Below are 19008 nucleotides of genomic sequence, written 5' to 3' on the forward strand. Positions count from 1 at the left end.
ATTACAGAACCAAGGCTGCTGAAAAAGTGGGCCGGCAATGTTGCACTTTCTTGTTTGGCAGTCTTTGAAAGTACAAAAAGCCACCAAAAACTGCACTCACGTCCCTTATCTTCAAGGGAAAGACTTCAGTGAACAGAACATTTGACTACAGGGAAGTGAGTGAAACTCTGTTGTTTGCTTAAAAGATATGTTCAAAAACAATGAAAGGCGACCAAAACAAGTCTGGTAGATAACAGTGCATTTTTTTGTTGCTGTTGTTGTTGGATATTCGTTGACTTACATACAGCTAGTGAATGTCTTCATAGGTGACCTTTCTTTCACAGTCTTTCTGATTTGAGTTTTGACTGCCGATCCATAGGACCCATCAATACTACAATTAGTGTTGGGGGTAACATCATATGTAACACATATAGGAAGTAAGTTACTTTGTTTTCCCATTTATTAAATGATACCTTTTCTGTCCTCCTTCTTGTTGAGAGAAATCGTGAAAAAGCTGCAGATAAGTTGTGTGAACATGATATTATAGTAGTTATAGTTTCTAGATTAAATGTGATAAACTGCATTATAACTACCCTTACTGCTTCCATAGGAATTAAGAGGGTCAGTAGCAGTCAGGTGCTGCTAATCAAATGCCTTATTTTTTCTCAGTCGCTTTGGTACACTTCTCGAATCAAACTTACAACTTGCAAAACAGTAAGTGCATTTCTCAAAACAATTTGTACAAATAGCAAAACACCATGGATAACCTGCAAAAGCCACTCTGTTGCTCAAAATCCTTAGTTCATTTCTCAAAAAAAGTAAATATCTGTGTCAATGAACATGTCAGTGCCAACAGAATGACAAGTCCTTGTGTCATTGTGTACGGATAAGACAGTCAAATTGTTTAGTCATGTTGACAATAAAACAGTTTACTCTGGAGGGATGTTCTGATGGAAATATGGCTAAAGTTTTGATGACAATTATTGTCAATTGTAAGTTACATCTTAGTGTATGTGTGAGTGTAATTGCAAGAGAATGGAAAAGATTCAAATTTACACTCTTACTGTTTGCACTGTATTTTATTGACAGAACGTCATTGAGATACAAAAATGAAAAGACAGCACTGAATAGCACACAAAAAAACCTAAAGAAGAAATGTGACCATAGGAAAAACTGTACATGCGGTGCTGTAGAAATATATGCTAGTTGATGTTTCATGAGAAGCACCTTCGTTAGAGAAAGTCAACATTCAACTGGGAGCAATTTACCAATTCAGGACAGATTTAGAAAAAAGTCTATTGGAAATATAGAATGTATAGAAATATGCTTGACTTATTATGATAACTTGTTCAACCATTTTGCATGTAAAGACTTATGCTATGAGCTTGTGCCTAAATGTTGTGAGGGATGAGACTATTCCTCAGAGACCTAATATAATACATTTTGATCAACATGACATAAGCAACTGATAATGTAGGAAACAACAGAGAATTGTTCATAATCATTTGCATGAATCTACCAATGCATTTGCAACTTGTTCAAGAAATGAGAAACTGCTTTTTTGATGTGCACAAGTGACACAATGATGTGAGAATTGAACAGGTAGTTTTGAGAATTTCAATTCTGATCTGAAAAATGTACCAAAGCGACTGAGAAAAAATGTGATTGATCATCAGCAAGAGTGACCACCTATGAAAGCAGAAGTTTTGGCAGTTTGCTGGTCTGGAGCATTCAGGTGTGTGTTAACACAATGCCAAGGCAAGGAGGAAAGACATCAGCAATGATCTGATCTTAGAGAAGCAATTGTTGTGGCAATCAATCTGAGAAGGGTCATATGGCCATTTACAAACAAATCGAAGTCCATTATTACACTGAAGATTATTCACAAGTGGAAAACATTCGAGACAGTTGTCAGGCTTCACAGAAGTGGATACCCCAGCAAATTCACCCCAAGGTCAGACTGCGCAAATGATCAGGACATTGCAAAACACCCAAACTACACCTCAGGCAAGCCTCACAGTTAACCTGTTAAATGTCAATACAAGTTCATGAAAATACAAGTATGGCTTGTTTGGAAGGGTTGCCAGGAAAAAGCTTCTTCTCTCTAAAAATAACATGGCAGTACAGCTTAGGTTTGCAAAGTTATCTCTGAACAAACCTCAAGCCTTCTGGAACAATGTCCTTTTTGACAGACAATACCAAACTGGAGATGTTCGGCCATAATGTTAGGAGAAAACTAAACCCAGCATACCAGCACAAACATCTCTTACCAATTGTCCATCATGCTGATGGAGGTCTGATGATTTTTGGCTTGTTTTGCAGGCACAGGACCTGGGCACCTTGCAATCTTTGAGTCTTCCATGAACTATGTATTCTAGAGTCAAATGTGAGGCCATTTGTCCAACAGCTAAAGTTTGGCCGAAATTGGGCAATGCACAATTAGGACATTGATCCGAAGAACACCAGCAAACCTACAATCAACATAATGGCTGATAAAGAAAAGAATCAATGTGTTTCAATGGCCCTGTCAAAGTCAAGACCGCAACCTTGATTGAAATGCTGTGATGGGACCTTAAGAGAGCTGTGATGCGAGAGGCTAATACTGTCATACGAAAAAAAAAGAAAAAAGAAAATAAAAACTGATTAATTCAATATATTCTGCTACAAGTGGCTCTAAAAGCACTTAAATCATAGGGTGTACTTAGTTTGTCTCCTATGGCTTCTACATTTTGGGCTTTATTTTTGTGTAATATGTAATTTGTTTTACATCTAAGCTTGTATTTATCTAATTTTAAGAACAGCTAATGACCAGATGATTTTTATTTGGTCCTGATGTACACTTAAAAAACTTTACTATGATTTTTTTTTTTTTTTTTTTTGATGAAACATTTTTACACTGAAAAATACTGATTACATTTTAAAGCACTAACATCTATTAGATACACTGTATGAAATGAGTAAAAGTAAGTTAAAAAAATACGTTGATCTGAGAAACGTCTCAGGTTACGTATGTAACCCTAGTTCCCTGAGGGAACGAGACGCTGCGTCGAAACGCTGTGAGAACGCCTCTGCGTTAATGCGTCGTGAAGCGCCTGTAGAACCATTCCATCGGAAAAAAGATCGATCGTCGGCGTGATGACGTCATCGACCGGAAGCTATAAAACGTCCGTGAAAACAAACAGGAACTAACTTCTGATAAAGCCTGAAGTAAGTGATCACGGACACGCCGGGAGTATGGCAGAGCGACGCAGCGTCTCGTTCCCTCAGGGAACTAGGGTTACATACGTAACCTGAGACGTTCCCTTTCGGGGAACTCGAGCTGCGTCGAAACGCTGTGAGAACGCTTATACCCACATCGCCATAGGACCAAGTGTCTCGTATGTGTGAAGCCGAAGCGCACACGGTTACGAGAGAACCTGTGCCCCTACAGTAGATGCCAGGTCTAGTTCGTAGAACCTGACGAAGGTAGAAGGAGACGACCATCCGGCCGCGTTACATATATCATGGAGGGAAGCCCCCGACAAAAGTGCTTTAGAAGCAGCCATACCCCTGGTAGAATGTGCCCGGACAGCCAAAGGAGATGGCTGCCCGGCAGCTTCATAAGCAAGTGAAATGGCCTCGGCCACCCACTTGCTCATCCTCTGCTTGGATACAGGAGCCCCCTTCTTAGGGGGTCCGAAGCAAACAAACAATTGTTCAGTTTTTCTCCACAGGGCAGCTCTGTGGACATAAGTATCCAGTGCCCTCACCGGACACAGCAGATTTAATCTTTCCTGGTCTGACGTCAAGAATGGAGGAGGACAGAAGGCTTGTAGAGTGATGGGGCCCCGTGGGCTCGTAGGAACCTTGGGGACATAACCCGGCCTGGGATGCAGAAATGCTTTCACCATCCCAGGCGCGAACTCTAGACATGAGGGCCCTACTGACAGGGACTGAATATCTCCTATCCTTTTAAGAGATGAAATGGCCAAAAGGAAGATAGTTTTCAGGGTGAGGAACTTATCCGAAACCTCCTCCAAAGGTTCGAACGGAGGTCCGGACAAGCCCCTTAAAACAATGGCCAAGTCCCATGCCGGGACCCTCGAGTGCATAACTGGCCTCAACCTTAATGTGCCACGAAGGAAGCGTGTAATTAGAGGGTGTCTTCCCAAAGACACTCCACTGCAAGGGACGTGGACAGCGCCCAAGGCCGCCACGTACACCTTAAGTGTGGAGGGGGTCAACCCTGCAGAGAACCTTTCCTGCAGGAACTCCAGCACTGTACCAACCGGGCAGTTAACTGGATCCCACTGGCGTTCTCTGCACCAAGCTGAGAAAAGTCTCCATTTCAAAGCGTACAGCTTCCTTGTGGACGGAGCTCTGGAGTGTAGGATGGTCTCTACGACCTCGGCCGAGAGACCCTCCTCTATGAGCCTAGCCCCCTCAGAGGCCAGGCCCACAGTTTCCACATCTCCGGGCGTGGGTGCAGGAATCTCCCGCCCGCCTGAGAGAGTAGATCCCTCCTGGTCGGAATCTCCATCGGAGAGCCTTCCAGGAGAGATATCAGGTCCGAAAACCATACTCGGGTCGGCCAGTTCGGGGCCACTAGGAGTACCTGGGCCCCGTCCCGGCGTACCCTCTCCAGAACTCCTGGAAGCAGAACAATCGGGGGGAAGGCGTACAGAGGCAGCCTCGGCCACTCCTGTACCATGGCATCCAGCCCCAGCGGAGCCGGATGGGTCAGAGAAAACCACCGCGGGCAGTGAGAGTTCTCTGCCGAAGCGAACAGGTCTATCTCTGCTTTCCCATAAACCTTCCATAGGAGCTCCACCACCTCTGGGTGGAGTCTCCATTCCCCGGGCCTCGGCCCCTGTCTCGACAGGTTGTCTGCTTCCTGGTTTAGGGCCCCCGGGATATATACTGCCTTGATTGACAGCAATTTCCCTTGGGCCCACAGGAGGATCCGATGTGCCAATTTGTCCAACGGACGAGACCTCAGACCCCCCTGGTGATTTATATAGGCCACCACGGACGTGTTGTCTGTTCTGACTAGTACGTGGTGGCCCCTGAGGTCGGGCAGGAACTGTTTCAATGCAAGAAACACTGCGAGCATCTCTAGCCGATTTATGTGCCAGTGCCGCTGATGTTCCTGCCATAGACCCTGGGATGAGCGACCACTCATGGTCGCCCCCCAGCCCGTGAGGGAGGCGTCTGTCGTTAGCGTTACGCGACGAACATGAGCCCCCAACACGGGACCCTGAGATAAAAACCCCGGGTTTTTCCACATGACCAGAGCACGTAGGCATCGCCGCGTGACTTTGATCGTGCGGAGCGGATTTCCCCTCGGGGAGAACCCGTGTGTTTTGAGCCACCACTGCAGTGGCCTCATGTACAGTAGGCCAAGAGGTATCACGTTGGACGCTGCTGCCATGAGACCTAACAGTTTCTGGAACTGTTTCACAGTGACGGCTCGGCCTAGCTTCTGTTCTTTGGCGGCTGCCAGGATCGACGCTATGCGTGTTGGCGATAATTGCGGCCGCATAATTATCGAGTCCCAGTTCACACCTAGAAAAGTGGTTCTCTGAGCCGGAGAAAGCACACTCTTCTTGGCGTTCAGCCTCAACCCCAGCTTCGACATATGGGCGAGAACAGCATCTCGATGCTGAACCGCCATCTGCTCTGTATTCGCTAGAATCAGCCAGTCGTCGATGTAGTTCAGTATGCGGATGCCCTGAAGACGCAGCGGCGCCAGAGCTGCATCCACACACTTGGTGAACGTGCGGGGTGACAGTGCTAGACCGAAGGGAAGTACACGATATTGGTATGCCTCTCCCCCGAAGGCAAACCTCAGGAACTTCCTGTGATGTGGACGGATGGAGACATGAAAATACGCATCTTTGAGGTCTATGGTGACAAACCAATCCTCCGATCTGACCTGCGCTACAATCTGTCTGAGTGTAAGCATCTTGAATTTGAGCTTGGCCACCGAGCGATTCAATAGCCGCAGATCTAATATCGGGCGTAAGCCCCCATCCTTCTTGGGCACGATGAAGTAACGGCTGTAAAAGCCAGACTCCCTGCTGGGAGGGGAAACCCTCTCTATAGCCCCTTTTTGCAGGAGTGTCTCTACTTCCTGTGCCATTACCAGAGCCTGCTCCGGGCCCACCACTGTAGGTAGGACACCGCAGAAAGGAGGTGGCCGACTTCTGAATTGAATGGCATACCCCTTTTCTACTATCTGCAGGACCCACTGAGATATATTTGATAGACGTTTCCATTCGTCTAGAAAATCTACTAAGGGAACCAGCCTCTCGAGGCTGGCCTCTGGTGTATTTTGAGCAACAAGCACAGTGCCCTGAAGCGGCGGACCGGCAGGGAACAACTGACTTGACTGCTCGGGGACCCCCCGAAGGGGGTGCGGACCACCCTCGGGTGGCCCGCGGAGACCGACTGCGCCCCGGCATTGCGGCAGGGTTGGCAGCGCGGCCCCCCGAGGGTGCCGTAGGGAAACGGGTACCGTAGGCAGGGGTAAGCACCGTTTCCCCACGGGGGGAACCACCCTCAGCGTCCTGACGCTTCTGGCGTCAGGAACGCTTCGACGAAGCCTTCTTGGCGATCAGGACTGTCCGCAGATCAGCCCTGCCCCTCGAAGGCTTCGTCTGAGAGCGCCGCCCCTGGTCCCCGCGCTGAGGGGGAGCCCGAGCGGCGACGCTCTGCTTTTGTTGTGCCCTGTGAGCTGAGCTCGTACTCGGCTTGGGCTGCCTGATGTCAGCGGCAGCCCCAGGGACCTGGACTCGGAGAGGGAGAAACTGCTTCAGCGCCGCAGCTTGTTTCTTTGACTCCTGGAACCTCTCGGTGACAGTGTGTACTGCGTCACCGAAGAGGCCACCAGGAGAAGCGGCGCGTCGAGCAGAAAGCTCTTCTCCCTCTCTTTGATTTCGGTGGGGTTGAGCCACAAATGTCTCTCCGTAGCCACCAATGCTGCCATCGAGCGGCCAACACATCTGGCCGTCTCTTTGGTGGCCCGGAGAGTTATATCAGCTGCTGTTCTAAGCTCATTTATGACATCACCCCCCACCTCATCGCGTCCATCTAGGTCCCTAAGCAGGTCAGCCTGATAAGCCTGCATAATTGCCATGGTGTGAAGGCATGCAGCAGCCTGACCTGCCGCCGAGTACGCTTTGCCCACCAGCGCCGACGTTGTTTTCAATGGTCTGGTGGGCAAAGTCGGGGCCTTTAGGGACGATGCCGAGGAAGGCGAGAGATGGCTCGCAAGCGTCTCTTCTACCTTTGGCATCGCCCCATAACCGTAGTGTTTCAGCCCAATGATGTTACTATAGACCGTAGTCTGAGGGCTGAACACACGGTAAGATGCCGGTCTCCTCCATGATGTTGCCACCTCGGTGTGCAAATCATGAAAGAATGGCAGGCCCCGCCGCTGAGGTTCTGAAGCGCGAGCGGGCAGGAATCTTTCGTCTAATTTACTAGAACGTCTTTTTCCTGCCTCAGATCTTTCTACGGGCCAGTCGATGTTTAATCTGGCCACGGCTCGCGTTAGAACCTCAACGAGCTCATCACTCGCAGGGGACTGAAGTGGCGAATCTTCAGTCGCGATGCTCTCAACGTCCACCTCCTCGGAGCTGGATAGTTGGAGCACCGGCGGCTCTCTCGGGGGGGAAGAAACCGCAATGCGTGCTTCCAAGCCCCGAGAAGAACCGCTGGATGGAGCGGGTGAGGGCAGAGATAAGGCAGCGCCCGTCTCAAACCCCTCCGCAACATCCAATTGTGAACCCCACGACTGCAGCCTCCGCTCTGCCTCGGCAGCAGCGGGACCAGAGCCGCGGGGAACACGAGCCGAGGCACCCTCCTCGAAGAGTGCCCGGCGGGAGCGCAGCGTTCTCAGTGGCATACGCTCACAGTGCTCACAAGCAGCCCCCTCGAGGGCTGCCTGGGCATGCTGCGCTCCCAAGCAGGCAACACAAAGAGAGTGTGTATCCCCACTCGTGATGTAGCGTGGGCAGGGATGAACACACCTCTTAAAGTTACTGCTTTCGCTCGCCATTTCTCTATCTATTTTATTTTCTCTTTTTTGTGAAATATATATGGAATATTTAACAAAGGGTGGAAAAACTCTTTCAATAGACAGACAAAAACACCAAATAGACAGACAGGTTCACACAGATCGCTTACTGAAGGCACAGAAGCTAGTTCCTGTTTGTTTTCACGGACGTTTTATAGCTTCCGGTCGATGACGTCATCACGCCGACGATCGATCTTTTTTCCGATGGAATGGTTCTACAGGCGCTTCACGACGCATTAACGCAGAGGCGTTCTCACAGCGTTTCGACGCAGCTCGAGTTCCCCGAAAGGGAACTACAGTTGTTGTATTAATAAATAAAATTGAGTAGAAATAATTGGGGAAAACATTTACAAACTAATATTTATGAGAACTTTTATAGTTTTATTATAAACTCTTATTTCCTCTTAGGGCAAACACGTTCAGCAGACAATAAAGTTGGGGAATCCCTGAATTGCAAGCAAATATGAAAAGGTGTAAATTGTACATTTTGATGTCTTTGAAAGACAAAAGGCTTCCAGCGATAGTTCTTAAATGTCTCACTTGAATTTGACAATTCAAATAATAATTAATGTGTTTGTCAGGTGCTGATAAGATTTGCAATGTTGATAAACATTAAAACAATAAAAGTCAAATGATTTCTGTAAATCCAGTGATCAAATGTTGTGTGGGTCTCAGTTTTTAGTGATAGGCACATGACTGGCTCGGTGTGCAATTCCAATTGCCTAGAAATCTAGACGCACCCTAGCAGCAGCAAATCTAATCTGCTGCGAGTGTCGTCCAGCAACTCTCGATAGACTAAGCTGGAAAAACCAAACTCTGGTCAGGCCAATCACATCGTGTATAGAGTCGGTGGGCGGGCTTAACATAATGACGGCAGAGTTGACGAGGTTCTGCATGCTTCTTGTAAACAAAGAAGAGGTCTTTCGAATCTCGTAACTCTGGAAGACTAGTAGTTAAGCTTTACTTTGAGAAAAGAACAAAGAACGGCACTGAAATCATTCTTAAGAAGGGAAGATATGTTCGGAGTTTTGTCGACCGGATATGGCGAAAGTTTAATCTATCAACTAGCTCCTCTTCACGTTGCTCTGGTTGGTTGTAGCACTATCTAAATGCGTGCAGAGGGAGTTTGAAAGACAACCGTTTATCCCGCCCCTCGGATTGAGCCCTGTCAATGGCGAGTTCCCAGACCAAACATCTGGATGTGGGTCTAGCTTGTCAGGCTACAATTCCACAAACCTGGAAGACCTTCTAAACATTGCAAAATTGTACTGTATTTCATGTCACATGAGTATATCAACTACAATAAAGTTCAACAGTGCACCCCTTGCACCCACTTTTTCAGCAGCCTTGGTTCTGAGGAGGACAAAAATAAAATAAAAATAATAAAAATAAAAACACCTTTTTGTTTTTACTTTTATGTTCGACTTGTACTGGAAGCAATATCACAAGTGCAACAACAATACAGCACAGGCTACTACTGTGTAAAACAGCATGATGCGGGTGGGATATTGCTTTTATTCAACAGTGTAATAAACAAAAAGTAAATACTATCTATAAATACTACTATAGAGTATCTGACAGTTCACACACATACATGTTAACAGATATTTTCAATATTTTTGCTCTACCTACTAAAACAGTTTCAAATAAAGTCAATGTAGAATCAATCGTTGTCTCTCTCAACACAGCAGTGCCATACCTGAACGAATCCTTGTTTAAATGAATCGTTTGAGCAAAACATTCAATTCATTGTAAAGAAATCTTTGCCACTGTTTGCCACCTAATGGTGGAACCAACAGTCCATCTAACACACAAACAGACATGTGCAGCGATACAAACAGTCAAATGCACATATTCACCTTGTTTAATCTCCATCCATGAAAGTCACTTTGTACAATAACTCAAAATATAACAAATCTGCATGTAACAATAATGATTAAATGCAAAATAACCACTCATAGCTGACATAGATACTTTTTTTTAATTAATCCACAAACTGCAATTCTGCACTGAATTTAACAAATGGGAAATGCACTGAGATGAAATATTTATGATGAGCTGTGAGTTTCTAAATTACTACTACCTCTATTTATGTCCCTTCATTAAATATTCAAATGAAGACAAATTCTTTCATAAAGACAATGCACTTGTGACAGTGCACGTTGTAGCTAACACTTTCAGACGCTTAAATGAAAAACTAAAAAAAAAGCAAATGTGCCACATTACATTTGTCCACGCTTGCAAACAGCACCAGAAGTTTGTCAGAGTGGATTGAATCAAAGCAGTACACTCTGTTGAAAAAAAGCATTGCCAAATGGACTAAACCTACAGGACCGCAGGTTTGTTATTGTTTAATGTTGTCTAGTATACTTGGACTTGTTCATGTTAAGTGGTTTTGAAAGGAGTTCCCACAGGATGTTGTGTATACACATGTATTTAAAGGCAAGTAAAACTGCGTGCTTTGATTTGACCTACATCTGTGTGTGTGTGTGTGTGTGTGTGTGTGCGCGCTCCCCACATACCTAACAGGACTGTTGCCTACATCTAGGTCCTCAGCTGTGATGGCTCCGACAATGATGCCCACTGGTGCGTCCTCGTATGTCTCCATGCTATAAGACAGCCGGCTGAAGACAGGAGGTTCCTCCACATCCAGAACATTTACTTTGACTGTGGCAGTGTCCTTAAAGGGTCCCAGATGCAGGAATCGATGATCAAGAGCTGCATTTGAAGCTTCTACTTTAAAGGTGTAGGCCTTTCTGGTTTCATAGTCCAGGCGCTGTTAAGAGGATAATGAGATATCATCAGTTTTAAAGCGGATCTCTTCATTTTTTGTCTTTTGTGTCAGCAAAGAGTAGTAATGTCAAATTGTTTTTGGATGTATATTGTCAAAGAATACCAAAACACAACTGACATTATTCTAGTCATAAAACCAGTAAAGTAAATATGGTTTATACAACAGAGGGCTCATGCAGAGATCAGAAGTGAGGAGAACGGAAAGGAAAGGCTGCTGCTCACTCTACCCTGGAATCACAGGAGGGAGAATAAAGGAAAAGAAGAAGAAAGCAAGGAGAAAAGTCTTTGGTCAGTGCTCTTGCATCACTGTGCTCATTCAGCCATGTAAATGCAGAATTTGGCACATTCACGCCAAAGAGTTGCGGCGCTACTTTGGGTTTCCATGTTTTATGGGGATATTATGTGGATTTATAAGATGTTTGGCCAAAACATGTCCCAACAAGGACAACAATTTTTGATATTGCCATTTTTGATTGCAATCCTATAACACAAGGTTTACCCCATCCCCCACCTACACACGCACACACACACACACACACACACACACATGTTGGTCTATGTGGTTTACAGGGACTCTCCATAGGCGTAATAGGTTTTATACCGTACAAACCGTATTTTCTATCCCCTTACACTGCCCCTGCCCCTAAACCTACCCATCACAGGAAACATTCTGCATTTTTACTTTCTCAAAAAAACATATTTTAGTATGTTTTTAAGGCGATTTGAATTATGAGGACATTTGATATGTCCTCATAAACCACATTTATAGTGTAATACCAGTGTAATACCCATGTAGTTATACAAATTTGTGTCCTCATAAACCACATAAACAGGCTCACACACACACACACACACACACACACACACACACACACACACACACACACACACACACACACAGTCGTGTTTCCATGTTTTATGGGGACTTTCCTTATGCGTAATGGATTTCATACTGTACAAACTGTACATCCTATCCCCCTACACTGCCCCTGCCCCTAAACCTACCCATCACAGGAAACATTCTGCATTTTTACTTTCTAAAAAAAAGTACTTCTGCATTTTTACTTTCTTCTGTGTGATTTATAAGATGTTTTCCTCATGGGGACCTAAAAATGTCCCCACAAGGACAAGGATTTCGGATATTGCCATCTTTGTGGGGACATTTTGTCCCCATAACGTAGGGATTACCAGGACACACACACACACACACACACACACACACACACACACACACACACACACACACACACACACACACACACACACACACACACACACACACACACACACACACACACACACACACACACACACACACACACACACACACACACACACACAGACACACACACACACACACACACACACACACAATAATGTCTTAGGAATGGAATGACAGACAAAGCATGAAAGAATGGCGCATGAAAATTAGCTTAATTAGCAACTTAAAAGAGCAACTGCAGAACACAAATGATAAATCACGCCGTGCTGATTAGTATTTTCCCCACTAATAGTTGCCTGATTGGCTGTGTATGATTGTAGCTTGAAAAATGAACATACTACAAATGTTAAAAGATAAAAGACGTGCTTCATGTGCATACATCTATGCACATTCAACTATATTCAAGTCTCAAATATTATTTTACAATTGCTCATCCAACATAATTACATCAGGCTACACCAAAAAGCTCCATAAGATAAAAATAAATAAATAAGCGAGACAAAAGCCAAACCAAAACAAAGTAAAACCATTCCAAAAATAAAATAAAAAAACACTTTTAAACTTAATACTTTATTGCAATGGAAGCAATTCTTCAGCATCTACATCAACAGATTATTAAAAAAAAATCGACAAATAGATTAATTCATTTTCTGCGCTCCACTACATAAAACACTGGAAATCAGAGTGCAATGAAACGAGAAACTTTTACTGCGCTCGTGTAGTTAATGAGTTCAACTGTGAGTAAAAAGAACAATTTGTACAGTCTGTTGAAAATACAAAAACAATACACAAAAAGTCTTCCAGAACAGCAAGGGTATATCAGTCCTCAAAAAGACACTTTCATCAAAAAAAGACAGATTACAAAGACAACTTACTGTTGTCATTGTCAGCCAAGAATTTCTCAAAGATCTTACGCTACTTAAAAGCCATCAGCTTCATGTCTACAATACACAGCTGTTCTGCAGGAGGTATTGTCACTGGTGACAGCACACAGCAGTTATGTCTGCCATTGTCATTTCAAGCTCGTGTTGAGATACACGTCTGCAGGCTGAGCTCGTAGTGCTGACCATGCTAAAAGAATAGGGTAGAGTGAGGGAAAACGCCCCCATGGGGTAAAATGTTTTTCCCAAAATAACCACTAAAATCAAGATACGTTTTTGTTGTTGCTATGGACTATGTTGACCAGATTGACTGCAAAGCTTAACCTGGTGATGTATGAGAGAAAATGGATTTCACGTTAAATTATATAATTTTTAACAGTAAGAAAAAAAGTGTTTTAAAGCTTGCTGTTTTGCAGAACATCACAGTTATATATGCTACGAGAAGAGCATGGCCTCTATTAGGGATTACTTGTTATTTAAGGAAAATATTATATTTTCAGTATGTCATAACCTTTTTTTCAAAGTCTGTGGGGTAAAATGTCCCCACCCACATAGAATAAAACGCCCCCAGGGAGCATCCAATTATCATAATTACTGTAGTTATCATTTTCTGAACATCCTATTCTTTGTTTTTCCATCAAATGTAATCTAACTAGGTGGTTGAATAAAAATATTTGAAAAATGACCTCACATTAGCATCTGTTAGCTAGGTAGCCAGTCAGTTAGCATCAGCTAACAATATTTGTTTAGAAAATATTGATTTTCAGCATGGTTCCTTATTATTTGGCTTGTCTTTTTAATTTTAAGCGAAAACTTGTACCCTGATTTTGACAGTACAGAGTTTTATTTTAAATTTGACAAATTGTTATGGCAGAGTGGGGCATGTTACCGTGGGAGGCATTTTTCCCCACCTATGGTAAAATGCCAATTTGGTACGAATTCAGTTTTTGTTAAAAGAATAACTCTACCCTAACTAAGACATGACAGGACAGAGACCCAGCCGGCCAATCGGAAGCAGACAAAAGCCCCTAGCAACTTTTGGTCACTGTGTAGATTGTAGCATTTAAACATAGCTTTTAGCATAAAACATAGCTAAAACTATATTATTACAAAATATAGATTCTGTTCTATATATAAAAAAATAATAATAATAATAAAAAATAAAACATTTGTTTGAAAATGTCCAGTTTCCTGTTATTTGTGTCATGTATGCCTCAGTAACAGAGTCACATTGGACACCTTTAGATGCCACTGTTTATGTAGTTGTTTCAGAGTCTTCTGACTCTTCCTCTGAGAATTAACACAAAGGCCTGTTTCTCTGTTTTGGATTCTCTCCACTCAAAAGAGAATGCTAATCAGATGCTAGTCCATAGAGTTGTTTTGTTGTTCAATACCGTGCACATACCAACACTTTAATTAATTCCCCTACTAATTGACATTTATTCATGAATTTTTAATTACATTTCTACACTGCAAAAATTCGTTCCAACTTTAAATTCTTGTTTCCTCAAAGAAATATAAAGGCATTTTGATGATAAAGTACTTTCATAAGACATCCCACTCTATGTATAATAAAGCGGCACATTTTTTTTAAAGCTACTACTGTACATGTAAAACTGGTACAATGAGGAAGGAATCACTGAGTGCACCATTAAGATAATCATATGTTGCAAGAGCAAAGCCCACCTTTCATTCCTGTTGATAATATAGACAATTGTCCCTTGAAGCATTACTTCAGTAGATCCTCTTTATGCTCAAACCAGTACTGAGAACAAAGCCGCGAGACCCCAAATGTTCAGCCTTGCGTTTCAGAAAAGTCCCTGTGTAGCAGAGCATGTAGGGGTGTGATGAAACAGCTCATCAAAGAGAAAAAAAAGGAGAGGGAAGTCTGTTATTGAGGACAAAGAAAGGAAGGGTTCATCATCATTGACCCTCCTCCATGGCCTACGGTGAGGATCCCACATATCCATTTCCAGACTTTTTTTGGGTCACCAGATCATGGCACGCTCATTTTGCAATGTAAGGACTATGTCTCTTTGTCCTGTTCAACCTCAGCTTGGGGAATAAAACAAGTGGAGATAAAAGACGGAATGAAGGACGGACAAATATTTTCAATGTGCCTTTTTTAGATAATGAATTATGGGGACATTTCACAAATAGGGTACAAAAAGAGGCTCAGATAGTGTATGGATGGATGGATGGATGGATGGATAAATGGATAAATGGATGAAAGGGTGTATGGTTGGATATATAGTTGATCTATCTTATTGTGAGAGGCATAGTCCGCTAAAATGCTTTTATATTCTTCATACACATCTCCCCATCTGCTGCAGAGAGAGAGATAAATAGCAGCAGTGGCCTGTCAGTATGTGTCCACAGACTACATAGCTTTGGGTAATGAAAGAGTAACCTTCTACTCCCTGTAGGATGAGAGCACTCTAAACCCGTTCTCACTCCCAAGGCTTCAAAATCGGAAGCATGGTCAATGCCTTTCCTGTCACAATAAAGACACCAAAGGTACCCCTAGGCATCCCTATATCGGCACGCTCCATTCATTACAATGTGAAACCTTTTACGTCATACACAGACGCGCAGGGCATGAGAACATTATCGCCATCAATAAATTATAATGATTTCGCCATTATGACATGTTGGAGTGTGATTCTCGATTTAATCAGCCAGCATAATTCTATTTGCACTTATTTTATTCATGCTATTTAGACACATTTGAACATATAACCCAACCACATTCCATCCCTAAACCTTAAACCTTAAACATATGATATAAAACACAGGATATAACAGTCAGATATGAGTGCATGCACAATTTATTCAAAAAGGGCAAATATTTCAAGTGTTCCGAGGCCAAACGACTGATTTGTGTGGAAGGAAATCGCCTAAAGTGATCAGTGTCTCCAACCGCCGGAGATCATGCAGACATTCAAATTTGAAAAAATTCAGATTTCATAGTGAAATTGCATTGGCTCTCGTGTGTCTCGTGACCAATTAAGTTATTACGTCACATTTGATTGTAAAATGTCATTGGCTCTCGTGTGTCTTATGACCAATCGTGTCATGCTATAGAGTCGGGTGTATCTTTTGAACGAGATATGACGTGCGTTCACGGAGCGGCGGGATCATCATTTCAGCGATTAAAATCTTCTTTACATAAAGATATCGGATGACTTCAGAAAACTTGGAATGCAACATGAGTTATGAAGGGTCAAGTTGGACATCACTTGTCTCTTCTTAAGAGCGATATCTTTTAAGAACCATTTTATGATCAATATGAAAATCAGATTCAAAACTAATCTGTCATAACCATTTCTACCTTTAATAAATTAGATGAACTATAACTCCTTTATATTTAACCGAGTGATTTGAGAGATTTTGGTGTGCTTGCGTGCTGTGTATCTTTTCAATTCCACACTCTAGGTGCCATTTGGATGTCTGTGCCAGGACTCTGACAGGCCCGTCTTTGAGTGGTTGTAAACACCCTAACCACAAGGGAAATAGGGTAACATAAGTGCCTTTCTATGTGACTATTAGGGTTTTATCCTAAGTACCTACTACCTCTTTTAAAAAAGTTTTATTTGAGAATAGAGGGAGTTCATTTCTGTACTAGATGTAGTATCAGCATGTTGTGGAACTATGTTGTGTTAGTTAAGATGTTCTCAACCTTGAGAGAATCCAGTATTCTCTGGGTGTGCATGACTTATCTAGACAAGTTCTATGAGTGTGTGTGCCACATCTATGCATGCCTTATGTTAGAGATGGATATTTCTGCAGACGAAGCCAGCCTTGGAGACGCTGGTCAGCGGCATATGATGTCACAAGTGATGCAAAACTAGTTACTGGGAGACGACCGGTCTACCTAGTTTAGAGATATGTCCTGCTATCTGTCCATGTGTGGAAAATTGCTTACATTGCAAGTTTTGTGAACCAATCAGAAGCTCCCTTCCCGGGAGAGAGAGAATTCTGTGCCCTTGAAATGGGTAATTGGTGTAAGGTAGAGTCTGGCCTGCGACCTCCTCGTGAGACTCTGAAGCTGACACTATGAAACTGCAAACTATTCTTCAGTAAAATTATCTTCGATGATTGAACCTCCTGACTCCTTCATTTCGCATATCTGGTCTCTGGGTCTTAAACTGTTACCCCCAACAGTTAATACTTTTATACTGTGTTTGGTCAGTTTTTGCAATAAATACCTGTAACTGTACTTTTATTTATGTGTTTTATATTGTTTAGAAAGTGGGTATGTTTAGGGTAGGAGTTGGGTTAGTTGCTCTAAAAATATAAAAGTAGCTTTTATAAATGCTAAGAATTAAATGCATCTTAATATGACTCATGTGATACAAAAGGCACTTGACCATGCTTCAGATTGTTGATGCCTTGGGAGTGAGAATGGGTTGGCATGCCAGCCTCATCCATACGCCTTTACCAAGGCATTTGTTTCAGCTAAGCTCTTATAGCATAGCCAGCACGTCTGTGATTGGCCATGTAACAGGACGTCTGAGGGGATTTCTACTTGTCACATCACATCAAGGTAGATGTCCATGGGCACACTCATTTATTCATGTCCACTAAATATAAAAAATATTGGGAGCTTTCGTGGGGAAACTCAAACAATGTATTTTTATATCCCCCTGAGAGGTCAGCACACCCAATATATGTCTTTTTTTCACATGTTGGCAAAACAGGAATGGGAAAGCAATGTTCTAAGGAAAACCACAAAGAACATAATGAATTGATAAGTCCAAGAGCAGCCATTGCGTAGTGTGGGTTAAGTGTTCACGCTTTTATGGCTTTATGCATTATTCATTCAGGATGCTTTGGATGGCCATCCAGTAATAAGATATGACTCACCTCGGGTACACACACACACAAGCCTCTGAATGAAGAAGCACAAGGGGTTATTGCTATCATCCTTGAATTCATGTGTGTGAAAAAGAGATGCAAATGGCATTGTGATTTGCATCTGATGTCACCTGGCCTTAGCCAGAAGATAAATATTGCCTAAACAAATGTCCAAATGTCAAAGAATTCACTTACTGGGTGGTAAAGGAGCTCCTGTTTCATTCGCAATAATGCTATAGTTACGTGCAATTGCGCTATATTTGTGTGCTATATTGCCATACAAATAGCTTTGTAAGTCATTATTATCTAATAATCTTCTCCTCTATAGCACTGTAGAAATCTTACATTTTCGCAGTGCGAAAGTTGAGTTGGGCCGCAGAACCACCTTGTTCACTGGGGATGCGCTTCAAATTTTTTTGAAACATTATGCGGCATTCTGTTCCTTATCTTTAAAGCCATACGCTGTTTCCCTTTCTACATAACATCTAAATCAGTCAAATCATGTAAGATGACAGTCGAAAGCCATACTAAGAAAAAATGTTTGAACACATATTGAGCTGGAAAGGAAATGCTGTTCCCTAGGTTGCTTTCCGAGCACACAATATGAGATAGCCTACTGTCTCACATTGGGAGTGAGAATGGGTTGAAGATTTTTACATGGACAAATGCACACAAAAATATGCAAAAATGCCTGTCTTGGGATTTTTCATTTAAACACAGTCAATTATGCCTCAAGTGAACATAAACAATTGGGAGAGTATTCAAATGTTTGTCAGCATATTAAGAGCATTTAGTCTAAAAGTGACAGCAGCCATTTAAGAATAAGAAAATCATTGAAACATTCACTACTTCTCAGTAAATAACCTTAAGAAGAAGCAATGTATATATAGAATTTTTAATTTTACATTTGATTACTTCAGATCACTATTATTATGAGAAGTGGTTTTTTTTTTTTTTATTGTTTATTTTACAGTATTATTACTGACTGTGAAACTCCCTGAAAGTACCGATTAAGGGCTTGGGGGTCATTTTGGTATTGTGAACACATTGGGAGAGACCCCTTACAAAGTTTGCTTAGGGCCCCCAGAAGTCTAGGACCAGCACTGCTTTGTACACTGTAAAAAAGTATGTTCAATAAGTTATGACAACATATGTTTTTACATTGTTTTAACTAATCAAAATAAGTTTAGAAATCTTAAACTTTTTTTATTAGTTAT

The 19008-nt window shown here is 42.7% G+C and overlaps 1 protein-coding gene across 2 annotated transcripts in view; it reads right to left on the reverse strand.

Moving 5' to 3' along the window:
- Positions 1-19008, reverse strand: part of cdh12a (cadherin 12a) — a 58493-nt gene that overhangs the window by 16450 nt on the left and 23035 nt on the right. For both annotated transcript variants that reach the window (XM_067453680.1, XM_067453678.1), the window contains exon 7: positions 10561-10814. In XM_067453680.1, coding sequence (XP_067309781.1) covers positions 10561-10814 — 254 coding nt within the window. The remainder of the gene's footprint in view (positions 1-10560; positions 10815-19008) is intronic.

The sequence above is a fragment of the Pseudorasbora parva genome, chromosome 9 (assembly GCF_024679245.1).
Source record: "Pseudorasbora parva isolate DD20220531a chromosome 9, ASM2467924v1, whole genome shotgun sequence".
NCBI classification, from domain to species: Eukaryota; Metazoa; Chordata; class Actinopteri; order Cypriniformes; family Gobionidae; genus Pseudorasbora; species Pseudorasbora parva.